The sequence below is a fragment of the Leuciscus leuciscus genome, assembly GCF_965113295.1.
Source record: "Leuciscus leuciscus genome assembly, chromosome: 10".
Taxonomy (NCBI): Eukaryota; Metazoa; Chordata; class Actinopteri; order Cypriniformes; family Leuciscidae; genus Leuciscus; species Leuciscus leuciscus.
In genome coordinates this window covers 34,886,568-34,902,348 of record NC_138734.1, presented here as the reverse complement: position 1 = coordinate 34,902,348, position 15,781 = coordinate 34,886,568, and the positions used below count along the sequence as shown (strand labels likewise).

General features: G+C 36.7%; 2 protein-coding genes across 8 annotated transcripts in view; one reads left to right on the top strand and one right to left on the bottom strand.

Moving 5' to 3' along the window:
* Nucleotides 1-26: 26 nt before the first annotated feature.
* Nucleotides 27-4,406, bottom strand: aagab (alpha and gamma adaptin binding protein). Its single transcript, XM_082181871.1, has 10 exons — nucleotides 4,210-4,406; nucleotides 3,258-3,448; nucleotides 3,072-3,168; nucleotides 2,908-2,997; nucleotides 2,737-2,820; nucleotides 2,374-2,453; nucleotides 1,817-1,907; nucleotides 1,563-1,667; nucleotides 708-757; nucleotides 27-626 (listed from the first exon to the last, which is right to left on the bottom strand). Exons 1-10 carry the CDS (start codon nucleotides 4,301-4,303, stop codon nucleotides 549-551), a joined length of 960 nt encoding a protein of 319 aa, XP_082037997.1. The 5' UTR covers nucleotides 4,304-4,406; the 3' UTR covers nucleotides 27-548.
* Nucleotides 4,407-4,507: 101 nt separating this feature from the next.
* Nucleotides 4,508-15,781, top strand: part of iqch (IQ motif containing H) — a 30,792-nt gene continuing 19,518 nt past the window's right edge. For 3 of the 7 annotated variants that reach the window (XM_082181864.1, XM_082181863.1, XM_082181869.1), the window contains exons 1-8: nucleotides 4,508-4,728; nucleotides 4,869-4,991; nucleotides 9,011-9,114; nucleotides 9,236-9,311; nucleotides 9,397-9,516; nucleotides 11,911-12,028; nucleotides 12,743-12,844; nucleotides 14,830-15,014. In XM_082181864.1, the coding sequence (XP_082037990.1) occupies nucleotides 4,678-4,728; nucleotides 4,869-4,991; nucleotides 9,011-9,114; nucleotides 9,236-9,311; nucleotides 9,397-9,516; nucleotides 11,911-12,028; nucleotides 12,743-12,844; nucleotides 14,830-15,014 (879 nt within the window). In that variant the 5' untranslated portion in view covers nucleotides 4,508-4,677. Of the gene's footprint in view, nucleotides 4,729-4,868; nucleotides 4,992-9,010; nucleotides 9,115-9,235; nucleotides 9,312-9,396; nucleotides 9,517-9,569; nucleotides 11,432-11,910; nucleotides 12,029-12,695; nucleotides 12,845-14,829; nucleotides 15,015-15,781 lie in introns of those variants that run through there. The other 4 variants (XM_082181866.1, XM_082181865.1, XM_082181867.1 and 1 more) reach the window with 3 other exon arrangements.

The following is a 15,781-nucleotide window of genomic DNA, read 5'->3' as shown; positions in this document are numbered from 1 at the left end:
TTAAACAAAACAAAAGAACATCTAAATTGATTCGACAGATGATTATTTTAATTGATGAAGAGCTAATGACATGCTCAAGCATAGTCCGTAATTGTGACTTGTATCAAGAACATAAGGAAAAATAAGTTTAAAAACAATCCATTTTTGTCAGCTCATCTGTCATATGATTTACAACTCTTGACAGAACCATGGGCTTCATCCTTGTATGTGGCTTGCACTGAAACCACCAGAGAGCAGACAAGATAACAATCTTGCCCCCTGCAACCCATTCGATGGCTCTGCGATTACAATGTTTAAAGCCAAAAGCCCATAATGACTCTGTACTGCCTGATTGAGGTGTTGGATGTTTATATTATAGTAACAGCAGAAAATCTCAGTTGCTGTTTTTGCTCGCATTCTTGCATGTTCCTCATGCCGGATCTTGGTTTCTCAGGCGGGACAGGACAGGACAGGACAGGACTGGGCTGGGCTGAGCAGATTTGGGATGATGGGGTTCGAAGGGTTGGATGAGTATCAACAGTGGAAGCTGGTTAAGAGTAACTCAGGCATTAACTCTCCTCCCCTGATGACAGGCCCTCAATCTCATCTTGGTCTCCACCAATAGCCATCCAGAATGCTTTAGCAACCTGATTGAGAGTAAATCTACTGTTAGTTCAAGTTTTGGATTTGAAAAAGTATTAACATTAGTGTTAATTAGAGAATACTACCTTCTCTGCATGCACTTTCCTCTGTTCATGTGGCAACGAAGAGGCCTTGTCTAAAACAAATTTAAGAATATTTGTTTAAAAAAAACACATATACATACCGTATACATATATGATATATATATATATATTAGTGCTGGGCAAAGATTAATCGCATCCAAAATAAAAGTTTGTGTTTGCATAATATATGTGTGTGTACTGTGTATAACACATATGCATGTATATATTTAAGTTTTTTTTTATTTATATATAAATTATTTATATTTATATATAATATAAATTATGTATAAATGTATATACAGTATATACATGCTAATATTTCTTAAATAAATACATGCATATGTGTGTATTTATATATACAAAATAATTATACACAGTACACACACATATATTATGCAAACACAAGCTTTTATTTTGGATGCGATTAATCGCGATTAATCTTTGCCCAGCACTAATACATATACATATATATATATATATATATATATGTGTGTGTATGTATGTATGTATGTGTGTATGCTGGAATATGTGTATATATACACACATACATACAACCATATATGTACAAACATAGATATATACAATTTGAGATCAGCAAGTTATTTTTTTTAAAGAAATTAATACTTTTATTTAGCAAGGACAAATTCAATTGTATAAAAAATTACAACATTGACAATAATAATAATTAAAAAAAATTATTCTTAAGCACCAAATCAGACTAGAGTAATGGCCAGCTTTACCATTTACAGGAATATTATATTGCTAATAATTGCAGCTTTGGTGAGCATAAAAGACTTCTTTAAAAATCTGACTGATCCCAAACTTTTGAACAGTAGTGTATAAATAAGTCCTTTTAACCTTTCATCTCTTTCAATTTTGTAAAGAGTCGTTCAAAATTCTCCACATCTGCATCCCCAGCTGTTAGATTAGCCAACTCTTGGATATCTATGTCAATCATGGGATCTGTGACAGATTGGCAAATATTTCATTAAACACTGAACAGAAGTACATTCAAATATATATATAAAAATAGCTTGTTCCATTTGTACTTTTTATGGTATTTTACCATTAATTTACCCTCCAAAATGACTATAAATATAAAAAGAACATACCAACTACTGTGTCCACTGCATTATTTTGGTTATTCTCTGCTCTCTGGCTCTCAGTGCCTTCATCTGTACTGTTGGATGGGGAATGAGAGGACTAATAACAGGGGAAAAAACAGCCTGTTACAACGAGATGACCTTAAAGCGATAGTTCACATAAAAATGAACATGCTGTCATCATTTACTCACCCTCAAGTTTTTCCAAACCTGTATTAATTTCTTTCTTCTGCTGAAAAGAGGTTATTTTGAAGAATGTTGGTAACCAATCAGTTGATGGACACCATTGACATCAATTGGATGAAAAACAACAAAAAAGGGGGTCATCCCCTTTGACAAAGGGGTCCATCAACTGTTTGGTTACCGACATTCTTTAAAATATCTTCTTTTGTGTTCAGCAGAAGAAAGAAACTCGTACAGGTTTGGAACAACTTGAGGGTGAGTAAATGATGACAGCATGTTCATTTTTGGGCAAAATATCCCATTTAAGACTCTAACATACCGAGACAAAGCTAAATAATGTTCATCTACATATTTTAAATAGTAGAAAGTGAGAAAAGACTAACCAGTGTCTCTTGACTGGGCCGTGGGTTGTTGTGATGAGAGGCCACCAGGCTGCTCATTAGCCCGAATCCCTGATTATGTACTGAGAGGAATAAATGATGATCAAAAGAAAAGTTAATTAACATCTCTTAGAATGAACCTGTGAATATGGTTGGTTGTAGATGGCATTGGTATTTCATAATGAATGATCTTTACACAGTTATTGAACTAAACTGAGCTGAATAATGTGAGCTGCTTTATAGCAATACATTCTGTTACTTTCCTGTTATTACTGTGAAGCTGCTTTAAAATAAATTGTATAAAATGCTATAACAATAAAGGTGACTTGACATTGTACATTTTGCATTAGGACAGTACAATCTCACCATCTTTCATCTCGACACTGGACCACACGTTGGCATTGAGGGCCTGCAGGATTCTTTTTATTCCTGTGGACTCTGGGAAGTCATCTACGGGAGACGCAAAGTAAAAAAAAAAGACTGTAAACAAAACCATTTTTGTGCATAATCATGACTTCACTATGTCTTCTCTCTCACCATCTTCATCGGGTAGATCTTCAGGGTTGAGCTCTACTAATTCAAATGCGTGAGCCAGACACCATTGCTGGGCTTCCTGTCTGCTAACACCTGCAACGGTATATTCACACCAAACTTAGCAAAAAAAAAACTACTGAACGATGAAAGATACCAAACACACTCACCGCTGTCACACACATGGTCACACACTAGGATCAGCACTTCTGGAGCCAGTTCCTCCACTACTGATAACCAGGAGTTGACACTGTTAAGGGCGTCTTTCTGAAATACATAAAGAGGTGAATCAAGGGCACATGCATAAAATGGCGAAATCGTCAAATGATCAATACGTCTAATTGTCCATCACTCACAGTTTTGCTGTCAAAATAAACGATGAATGCTTGCATAGACCGGGCAACCTCTGCATTCATGTCGAATTTACTTGAAACAACACATAGACTGACGTTTGCTGTGTAGTATTTGTTGTTAATTGTCCATGGAAACCAAGAAACTCTTTCCTCTATTTTGGCAGCTTGTGGCAGTGATTCTGAGCCCAATATCTCTGGAATAAATACAGACAAAATTGTTATTGGCCAAGTGTGTATTTGAAATGAATTTAAAAAACACTGGCATTGAAAACAACCACTAAAATAAGCTAAAAGTAAAAAACGAAGCCCACACTGCCGTCTGCTGGACAAAAACAAAAACAGAAAAACACTGGATATAAAGAATCACCAATTTTTTTTTTTTTTTAAATGTACTAAAAGTAAGCACTAACTTATACACATTATAGATAGATAGATAGATAGATAGATAGATAGATAGATAGATAGATAATTATTATTAGAATAAAGATTATAAACATCAAAGACAAGAATACACCTATACATGCACAGAGTGAACATATATTATGTTTGTGTCATGCTATATATTGCACACGTATTATGTAGAGTACCACTGTATCAAGAATATTAGTAAATACCAGAAATTATTCACACATATTGTCCCGTTATATCACGTTGTATCAATACTCTAAGAACAAGGTATTTGTAGAAAACCAATATGACTAAATGAAACGAGCAAAGAGCCAGATGTAGATTTGTAAGATGACAGTTGGGTAATCTCTACAAAAAATACTGCTTTATCCTATAACGTTAGTTACACAATACATGAATGCACAATACATTTTATGCAACTGATAATTACACGGTTATTATCGCGTTTGCAATTAGAGACACTACGATGGATGTTTCTTGTTGACAGCTAACGTTAGCATAGCTGCAAGGCTAACGATTCTAGGATATATTTCCCCCTTGTACTCACGTCTAATGAGCTCCTCTTCTTTAAAGCTGGAATCACAACTTGTGACTAAGATAGTCGGCAGAGTAGGTACTTCATCTCCTTGATCATCTGCCATTTTATGCGTGTAGACACTTAAAAGCAGCTCCAAATGAAAGTTAGCACGTTAGCAACAGCTGTCAACCTCCTCCAGGAAACCTTTCACCTCTAACCTCAACTTACTTCCGTGTCTGCGCGTGTCGTGTGTGGAATAGAAAATCTAAAGTTTACTTTTATAGTTATAGCAAAGCGGCTTTTCAATGACTAGCTTTAGAAATAGCGTAAGTCAGTCGGTGATACTGCTACTTAATAATGAAATGATAATAATAAAAAATAATAATACTTCCTGCCCGTGTTTCTCACAGAGCGTCGTGTTACCATAGTTACGGCCAGACCTTTGTTTAGAAAAATATTAAGACGTGTAACGTTACTTAAAAGTTATTTAGTTGAGAAATGGCCGACGTGCTTAAAAATAAGGATGAAGTTGGGCATATTTTAGTACAGGTAAAGTTAATGTAACAAGAAGGCTGACAGCTGTTTAAGTGTTAAATATACGAAACTATGCTAGTTACATTATATAATAATTGAATATGACATAGTTACGTTTGTAAGACTATATTCTTGTGGATTTTCTTGTGTGTTAGGTGCAGGATGATTTGAGACAACTAAAAAAGAATCTTGTTCGAATGACTGTGCAACAGAACGGGGAAGTTTTGGACATTCAAGCTCTGGATACAGCCATTAGCAGGACAGAAAATGGAATACGGGTAACGTTAACAGTTAAATAAATCACGACTTTATGACAACTTGACTAGAATATATCTGTATAGTTGAGGTCTGTATGTCCTAAATACACAGCATACGTGACCAAATGTTTGTATTGCCGTAGGGGGGGAATGTGCAAAGAGTGGGGAGTTTATAAAATTGCAAAATAAATAAATACAACTTTTTTATTTTTTTATTTTAACCAAATTTAAATCTATTAAGGTCATCTTGCAGTCCCTGGCTTGTAAGATTCATGCAATAAAACAAACAAATATGTGTAATGTGGTCAGAGGTGGACAGTAACAAGTACATTTACTTGAGTAACGTTAGGCCTGTAACTGTACTTAAGTGCCGGTGTATCTGTACTTTACTTGAGTATTCTTTTTTTCTGGCAACATTTTACTTTAAATTCACTACATTTGAAAGGCAAATATCGTACTTTTTACTCCACTACATTTCTGCCAAGGTCCTTGAGTAGAAAGTAGTAACGTCAGTCAGGGGATGATTTTGGTTGGAAATGAAAGTCGAGTTGACGTTAGAACCCGACTAATGTTGGTTTCTGACGTCAACTCGATTTTCATTTTCAACCACAATACAACTTCTCGTCTGTCCAACGTTGGAGATTAACGTCAATCTGACGATGGATTCTGACATCAGTCTGATTTTTATTTTCAGCGTTGGGTTTGGTCTTCTAAATGCTAATTTTGTCATTGTTTTGGAGCGCACTAGCTTATAACAGTAAGGCTAATATATTCATACTAAAAGACAAATAAGTTTAAATAGGGCACTATTTGAGGGAACAGCCATTTGAGTGTCCGAAACCATTGTGGACGTTATTGAGTGCACTTATTCAATCTCACATTCAATCCCACTACTGGAACTGTGTTCTAGAAATAAATTTGATATTGATATGAGGGTAGGCAGGCATAGATTCACAATGCAACAATAATAAAACAATGAATGCATAGACATTTACTTTTTACTTTTGATACTTAAATACTTTTAAAAACAAGTACTTCTGTACTTTTACTTAAGTAAAATCAGTCTTTACAACTTTTACTTGTAACGGAGTAATATTTCACCAGTAGTTATCTGTACTTTCACTCAAGTAAGGAAGTTGTGTACTTTGTCCACCTCTGAATGTGGTTCTGTCATGACAACTCTTGGAGAGATTGGGATGGTAATGGATGTGGCATTGTTAATGTATTTGGTCTTGGCGGAATAGATCTGCTACGCTGCTGCTGCTGCTGCTGCTGCAGAGCAAGTACCTGAGACTTGCTACTGCCAATACATTTACAGACATTCTGCTGCTGCAGCACATATAACCTACATGAATTAACCCCTGTAGCAGATCTGTACAGGTGGAGCTGGGGAAGGTGGAGGGTTTCTGAAAGCACACTGCTACTGAATGCTAACAGCAAACAATGCCAAGTATTTGATGGTTGAGCTGCAAGCTCATTGGTTGCTGATGCCACAGCGACCAATCAGCTGTGCTATGCAGATATAACGATGTGATCACTAACAAATTGAGTCAAGGACCTATCAGCCTGCGGCATCTACCCCGTTTCACAGACAAGGCTTAAGAATCAAAGTGTGTTAGAATCAAAGATGCACGCTCTAGCTATATGAAAAACACAATGGGCGTGCCTCAAGGATCTGTATTAGGTCCTTTATTTTTTAGCCTTTATATTAATGATCTTCCACAGCACTGTCACGGTGTTGATATACAATTATATGCCGATGACACTGTTTTGTACACCCATGCAAAAAATGCTCACCTAGCAGCTGAGAAATTAACTCATGCCATGCAAGGTGTTGTTGAGTGGCTTGAAGAATCTTGTCTTACCTTGAATATCAGCAAGACTAAAAGTATGTTCTTTTGTAAAACCAAGGGGCAGATTCAAACTGCAGACATTTTTATTAAAAATGAATCAATTGATATAGTTACTGATTTTAAATATCTTGGTATAATTTTAGATTCGAATCTTAACTTCAAGAAACATATCAAGAAAATGACAAAAATAATAAAATATAATTTGGCAAACTTTAGACAGGTTAGATCGTCCCTCCCTATGGATGTAGCCAAAATATTTATGCATGCTTTAATTTTTTCACATATTTCGTACTGTATCACCTGTTGGGGACAGGCCAGTGAATCTGCCATTAGACCTATAGAATCATTATATAAGCAAGCTATAAAAATCCTTGATAAAAAGCCATTTCGGTACCACCATTGCAAGATCCTAGAGAAACACAATTTATTGAGCTTTGAAAATTTTAGACTCTTTTCAAACTTGACTCTAGTGTATAAGATTCTACATGGCCTGGCCCCTGCATGTTTATTGGTTTTTGTTTTCAATCGCCCAGCAATTTCTGTGAAATCTACCAGAATAGCGTCTATTTTTGACTGTAACATACCTTTTTGCCGTTCAACTTTTAAACAATCTGCCTTTTCTTTTAAAGCCACTACACAGTGGAATGCAATAACTGATGACATAAAGAGCTGCAGTTCCATTAAGAGTTTTAAATCAAAACTGAAACCTTTTCTGAAGACCACTCAAATATGCACCCACTGACATTGATGTGGTGCTGACAAAATGTGTTTTGTGTATGTGTGGTTAGAGGGTGGGGGGTGGGTTGAGTGTAATTTGTATGTTTTTTGTTTTTTAATGGACTGCAGATGTAAATTAGCCTATGGCTAACTCTGGTACAATGCATCAAATGGTAACATTTATGTTGGAAATTGTACATGGTCCTTAATAAAGATAAAAAATAAATAAATAAATAAAAAAGCCTAGTCCCATTCTAAAATGCACATTTGAGCTGTTTTAACTGAAAGTAACTTGCACTGACATATCTTCAGATATGTCAGTGTCATTGTTTTGTCTCAAGATGCACACCAGTAATGTTTTTTTCTAAGGAACATTTATAAAAGCCACTTAAATGCTCTAATTGAACTAAGACCTAATCCTGGCTTAGTCTAAACCCTGTCTGTGAAACTGGGCCCTAGAGTTTCATGACGAAACTTTGTATATGTGAAGCATGGAAGAATAATGTACTGTATATACACTCACCTAAAGGATTATTAGGAACACCTGTTCAATTTCTCATTAATGCAATTATCTAATCTACCAATCACATGGCAGTTGCTTCAATGCATTTAGGGGTGTGGTCCTGGTCAAGACAATCTCCTGAACTCCAAACTGAATGTCAGAATGGGAAAGAAAGGTGATTTAAGCAATTTTGAGCGTGGCATGAAGCAGAAGACCCCACCGGGTACCACTCATCTCCATTACAAATAGGAAAAAGAGGCTACAATTTGCACGAGCTCACCAAAATTGGACAGTTGAAGACTGGAAAAATGTTGCCTGGTCTGATGAGTCTCAATTTCTGTTGAGACATTCAGATGGTAGAGTCAGAATTTGGCGTAAACAGAATGAGAACATCGATCCATCATGCCTTGTTACCACTGTGCAGGCTGGTGGTGGTGGTGTAATGGTGTGGGGGATGTTTTCTTGGCACACTTTAGGCCCCTTACTGCCAATTGGGCATCGTTTAAATGCCACGGCCTACCTGAGCATTGTTTCTGACCATGTCCATCCCTTTATGACCACCATGTACCCATCCTCTGATGGCTACTTCCAGCAGGATAATGCACCATGTTACAAAGCTCGAATCATTTCAGATTGGTTTCTTGAACATGACAATGAGTTCACTGTACTAAAATGGCCCCTACAGTCACCAGATCTCAACCCAATAGAGCATCTTTGGGATGTGGTGGAACGGGAGCTTCGTGCCCTGGATGTGCATCCCACAAATCTCCATCAACTGCAAGATGCTATCCTATCAATATGGGCCTACAGTACATTTCTAAAGAATGCTTTCAGCACCTTGTTGAATCAATGCCACGTAGAATTAAGGCAGTTCTGAAGGCGAAAGGGGGTCAAACACAGTATTAGTATGGTGTTCCTAATAATCCTATAGGTGAGTGTAAATATGACATCTGTTTATTGATTCATAGAGGCATGCAGAGGATTATCTGAAAGCTATCAATAATCAGGTTTTGACTCTACCTTGTATTGAAGAGCCTGAAAAGAAGATTGCCCCTGCCAAACCTGTTAAATGGTATTTAAAAAAAACTCTTATACGAATATAGTTTGATAAAAAGTCTACAACAACAGAAATATTTCAATTGCATAATGTAAAATTGTATGAAATCTAAAATATCTGTCTAACATTTTTCTAGGCAACCTTCATACGAGACAATACCTAATGCACGTCCTCAGAAAATCCAGATTTCTGGTCCATCACCTGGGGAAAAGGTTTCCATCTTTACACTTATTCATGACATTTGTTAAGCCAAAAAATATCTGTATTCTGTAATCTATATTTCTATCTCCCACACAGCACAAGTCAGCATTTATCATGCGTCTCCTCAATAAACCCTGTCACCCAAAGAACAAGGAGATCATGGAACAAAATTATGGGATTCAGTTTCCTCACCTGCACAAGAGAAACGGGGCCAGTGTGAGTTTCGGACAGGAATGATTCTATTTCTTTCTTTTATTATTTAAAAAGGTCTATTAAAGCGACAGTTCAACCAAAAAAGAAAATTCTGTCATAATTTACTCACTTTCATGTTGTTCCAAACCTGTATGACTTTTTTTCTTCTGCGGAACACAAAAGAAGATATTTTGAAGAATACTGTTTTTTGTGACCATTGACATTGTACAGAAAAAAAACACTCAGACATTTCTCAGAATATGTTCTGTTATGTTCATTATTGATAGTGTTGATTATGGCCAGCGTTGACTGTTGCCTTAACACCAGCGTCTGTCACATGAGCCTCACGAAAAGAAATGATGTGACTGGCGTGTAATAATAGATGACTCCAGTCACTTTGCTTTCAAACAGGAGATGCGGATTTGAAGGTCACCTGGTTTGGCAGTGACAGCTAAATCTGTCTGTTGGTAAACAAATTAATCTTTCGAAAGGTCACCATTTGTTTTGGTGCTCTGTCCCCCCCCTCCTTCTGCTTTCCGCTGCGGTTCTTCCTCCATCTCCTGCATCCTCTGCCTGTCACTCGTGAGGAGGCTGTCATGTTGTTGAGAAGAAGGTATGAGACTTGGCTGCCGAAAGCAGACAGACGCAGATTGCGGCACATCAGCATTCTTCTGAGGACGGCCACCGCCTGATTGCAGTTGTATGGGCTGCTGCTTTACAGCTGTCTCAGGACAGGCACTGGTACCTGTTCCCGCATGCCAATAAGACAGCCGTGGCTTACCCAACTGGCGCTCTGCCTGCTGCGTCAATACCTCTATGCTGTCGGCTAGTTCTCCGCTGAGTCTCCAAAGGAGCTCCCACTGTTTTTTTTTTGGGGTGTTTTTTGTAAATGTCCTCTTGTACCACTTAAACAGCTGCAAGCCTTAAAACCACTCCAACACCTGGCTGGTGCTCGTGGTTTGTCAGAGAGCTCAGTGGTGTGACAACAGACAGGCCAGAGAACATCAGGGGGAGAATCCGGAACAGCAGGACGAGGAGAGTACAGAAGGGCTGTGTCTGGCATGTGCCCACAACTTGACAAACTCACAGTGTGCTCTCCATTATATGTTTTTCGGCAATGTGACCGACCTTGTTCTTCGATGCTGTTTTGTGTGCTATGATTAATGCACGTCCTACTCGTTGCATTTTATTATTTTTTACACCAAAAAAGTTGATCTTGCTTTTAATTGGCTATAAATTGTCGGTAGATAACACGTTTTTATTGGGCGTTTTGTGTCTTCGGGAGTAATTTGTGACTTTTGGTGCTTGTTTTTATCAAAATGATTATACAAATTTATGGTGAATTATATTAGTCGCTTTATGACTATTGCGAAAATCCTAATTGTTGCAGTACATCCATTTTATTGTGGAATGTGGAGCTTGACTTTCATTTGATTTATGAACTATTATATGATAATGAGGAGGTTTGAGCATTTTAGGCATTGCTCTGATGGAATTTAATTCTAGAAGATTTCAAACAGCTGTTCAATTGAGAGAAGGTGCGAGGCAAATAAACCGAGCCGTGCTCAAAGTATCCAGAAATCATTGCCAGCATGTGATTGATTGCTTCAGGGAAGGGGCTTATTGGCCAGTTTACAATGTCATTAACTGCCTGTATTTTAGCTCCAGCTTTATTTTAATGAATGCAGAAAATCTGTTGGTTGTAATCACACAACATCACCGCGCTCTCTCTCGCAAATGTGCACGCACTTGTGATTCGCAACAGCCAACGGAACAGAGAGAAAGAGAAACCATATTTCTTGACATGTACAAGCTGCCACCAGCCTGATTAATGGATAGTCGTCTCTCAGCCTTTTACAACAAAGTTTTGTTTGGAGGGAAAAATCGGATCGGTGACCCGAAGCTAATAGCATTCTCCATGAGCAAGTTACTGAGCGAAGTATGTTCCCTCTCTCTTCTTCTAGTATTGGGTGAATGGAGGCTTTAGAGCCTGCAGGCAGGTCTTTTTGGCCCAGTGAGACGGGGCAGCAGGTTAATACCCACTGTTCTGTCACTTTCAATACCTCTGACCTTTGACCACAGAGCTATCATTCGAGGCTCAGTAATTCCTCCATATTTGGACAATGTTTTATTGCCTTTTGAAGACATTCCCTTACTAGTTCATCTGAGCTTTAAGGGTTAATTTTGTTGATGAAAGTGAATGGTGACCATGTTTGCCTTGACTGATTGTAACACAATAAACTTAAATATCCAGATGAGATTTGAATACTAAATTAGGAATTTAAAGCATCAAGTACAGTGAAATAAAAAAAGTAGCTCTTTAAAATAACTATATTCCATCTTAGGTGAACCACAAGGGTTAGAAAGAGTACAGTGTGTATTTATGTAATGGAAATGTGCTTGCCTTGGTAATTCTAGGTTGGGACTCAAAGAGTGGTCACTGGTCCTGCTTTAGGGAATTTCGCTGCAACACATGGAGGTCTGCCCAAACAACTGCACCCCAAATCACTACCCGAATGCGAGCACACCAATGCAGGTATAAACTTCTTGGAGCAACTGATATTTCTTCATACATTATAAACACTATTGTTCGAAAGTTTTGAGTCAGTAAGTTTTTTAAAGGTTTTTGAAAGAGGTCTTTTAAGCTCACCAAAAGCTAAATTTATTTGATCAAAAATATAGTAAAAACAGTAATATTGTGAAGTATTATTAGAATAAAAAAACTGTTTTCTATTTGAATATATTTTAAAATGTAGTTTATTCCTTTAATGGCAAAGGAGTCATTACTTCATTAATAATTCTAATACACTGATTTGGTGCTCAAGAAATATTTCTTCTTATTATTAATGTTAAAAACAATTGTACCGTGTAATATTTTTGTTCAAACCATGATTTTTTTTTTTTTTTTTTTTTTTTCAGGATTCTTTGATGAATAAAAGTTTAAAAGAACAGCATTTATTCGAAATATTGTTTTTTTGGTAACATGTAAAAATGTCTGTACTGTCACTTTTGATCACTTTTGATCTTTTGATCATGGCCTTGCTGAATAAAAGTACTACTTTCTTTAAAAGAAAAAAATCGTACTGAACCCAAACTTTCGAATGGTAGTGTATATATGCCTAGATTTGTTTGTTTTTGCCCTTTTTGTTTTCATGAGTAATGTGTTGCAGTCACAATAAACCCCTGAAATATTTTGTGTACAGATCCTCTCTGCAGATTTTAATGAGACTTGGTTTGTCATGCATTTCAGCACTGCAACCCTCTACAGCTGACCTCTCTTCAGTACAAACTCCACCACAGCCCAAAGCTGTCCATGTGCTCCAGAGAGAGGACAGTGGCCAAAGTAAGACGGGTCAGTCTATTTCCATAATGTCATTACACACTTGCGGCCTACATTTAAAGTTAGAAGGTCAATTTGTATGTATCCAAAAAATCTGCTTTTTTGTGTATTGGATTCCCACAATCTACATTCATAGGGAGAGAAAACTGAATTCATTTGGGGAAAAATAAAATAAAAATTTTGTTCAATTAACATTTGATTGTGATATCTGTGATATCTTGTTTAAAAAGCTACAGTGTGTAATTTTTTTAAGTTGATTCTTAGCAAAAAACGTATATGTGCACATTCATGTGTAATTACTTCCACCAACTAATCAAGTATTCTCGTAAGCGTAGAATCTGCCATTTAGAATACATACGAGTGAGTCGCTCGAATGGCGGCAGCCATGTTGCGCCTCCATCTTGAAAATACATTAGCCAAAGAGGGACATACCTGGAAATTCAAGCTTAGCCTTTCGTGCTTTTACACTCAGTGGCACCGTGATGAATGCGACTCACAAATTACTTGCGACTGGAATAATAGGAGTTAAAATAGTAGGAGTTAAAACGCCCTCGGAATGGGAGGGGCTAGAAAGTAATATTCAGTTGGTAGTCATATACAATTTCACTGCAAGATGGCAGAAAATCCTACACAGTGTAGCTTTAAGTGTCAGTCATGCGTTTAGTACTTTTTGAAACATACACAATGTTGGTGGTAACGCATTACAAGTAACTTTAGTTTTCATGTAACTAAAAGTAGTGCATTACTTATAAATTTACAGCAAAATATAGGTTACTTTTTCAAATTAGTAACGCAAGTTACTTTGTTTTTCAAATCCGTTGTGTAAACATTATACAGTAGTTATGTAGTTGTGAGCATACATTATTTACTCATCTCACTTACACAAAAACAGGTTCATTACTCAAAATCAATAAAAACAGTGAAAAGCAAACTCGTAATGTTACGCAAACCTGCAATAATTAAATGTTAAATTACACAAATATACTTTATGCATTTAATCTCACTTTATTAATCAATGTCCTCGCTGCTTACCTTTGATGATCCAATTCAACCAGATAATAATAAGGAAAAATGACTTTTAATTGCTGAAGTAAGAAGCTACATCCGAAATCGCATAATTCCCTACTATATAGTAGGCGATGAACAGTATGTGACAAAACAAGCATGTACGAATTCACAGTACTCATAAAAGAGTAGGCAAAAAGTACCCGGATGACCTACTACTTCTAGTGAGATTCTGAAGTGTGTATCCGATGGACACTTTACTATCCCATGAGGCCACGGGAGAGGATTTATAAATGGCAGTGAAGCGACGCAACTGACGCTGGTAGGTCTCATGATAATGACTACATGGTAAATGTAGTATGTCCGGATTACATTCATACTATATAGAACATACTTGTTTAGTGGTCGTTAAGTAATTACTAATTCAAGATAAGTACCTACTCAAGAGAGTATGTGATTTCGGACGCAGCCATAGAACTCTGCGCCCTATTCTTCTGTAATCCAGAATGGCAGCACAGCTGAAAGGTTTGTTAGAGCTGCGCCCTCTACTGTACAGGCGTGAATTTGCATTTCCTTCAGCCTGAGGCTTATTCATTTCACTTTTGGTGTGAAAGGGCCGTTACATTTGCAAAAAGGATAGGACTTTTTTTGTTATAAAAAAACAAACAAGCAAGCCCAGCCCAGGTGACAAAAACTAGTAACACAAAAGTAACGCAACACATTTCTTTTCATAAAAAGTAACCAATTAGTTACTTTTTAAAGAACACTGTATATATGTGTTTATATATATATATATATATATATATATATATATATATTAATTAAAATATAATAAAATTGTCTGCTTCAATCAAATAACTAAATAAATATTGCATGTATTTATATATTGTTTTTTTTCCCCATACTTTTTATTATATCTGTTATACTTTTTATACTTCATACAGTCTTTGACAGATGACTGCGGTATGTACTTCTTATCTGATTAATGGTAGATGAGTCAGAAAAGGCTTGTAAACGGGAGATGGATGTGAGCAGAAACAGAATGGCTCTTGGAAGATCATCCGAGAGTCCAACATCCAGGAACATGCGAACTCCCCCTCCTTCAGCTGCTTCTGCAAGCTCTGACAACAGAGCACTGACTCATGGTCTAGCCCGACTCACCCCACTTAACCTGCAGGTATTATTTATTTATACTGAGGTGCATAAAGTTATTTATGACAAGGATATATAATGTGCTCTGCTCGCTGTGTTGGCAAAACGCTTATTTTCCATTCCCACTATGTGTCTTCTGTTTCTAATAATCATTTGTTTCTCAAAAGGACTGTTATTTTATGTTGTATTTTGCCTGTGAACACATACTAAACATGCAATCTGGTCATGAAAGCTTACTGACTGATAATCAATTTTCCTTTTCTGTTTAAAGTGACCTTTTACCCCTGATGTAATGTTAAATGTGTCAGGAATAGCTTCAGGGCAGATATGGGCAATGGTTTGAAATGGTCACCCTCTGCAAGCCAGTGGCCTTTCGGATTTATAAAAATAAGCTTTTACATTGCTTTCTATTCAGTTATTTAGATATTTAGATTCAGTTTTTTTTTTTTTTATGTATTTATATGTTACAGACAAAAGTTGTGTCCCAAATGACATATTATACACTATGCACTTAAACTATGCACTATGTACTCAACCTAGTCTATTTTGTCATTCAGCATCAGAGTCTGATAGCCAGTTGAGTCGCATTAAGTGTCATTTATTGTCATTCAACATTCCACACTTTTTTATCCCGGTTAATTCAGTGCATCATCTGGGTATTTGAAGTGCACTTTTTCTTTTGGGAATTTTTTGTGTGAATGCACTACGCACACTATTTATACTACAAAACGGCATAGAGTAGTGCATAAGTACGCAAATTGAGACACATTTCTAGTTTTCTTAACCCTTTTT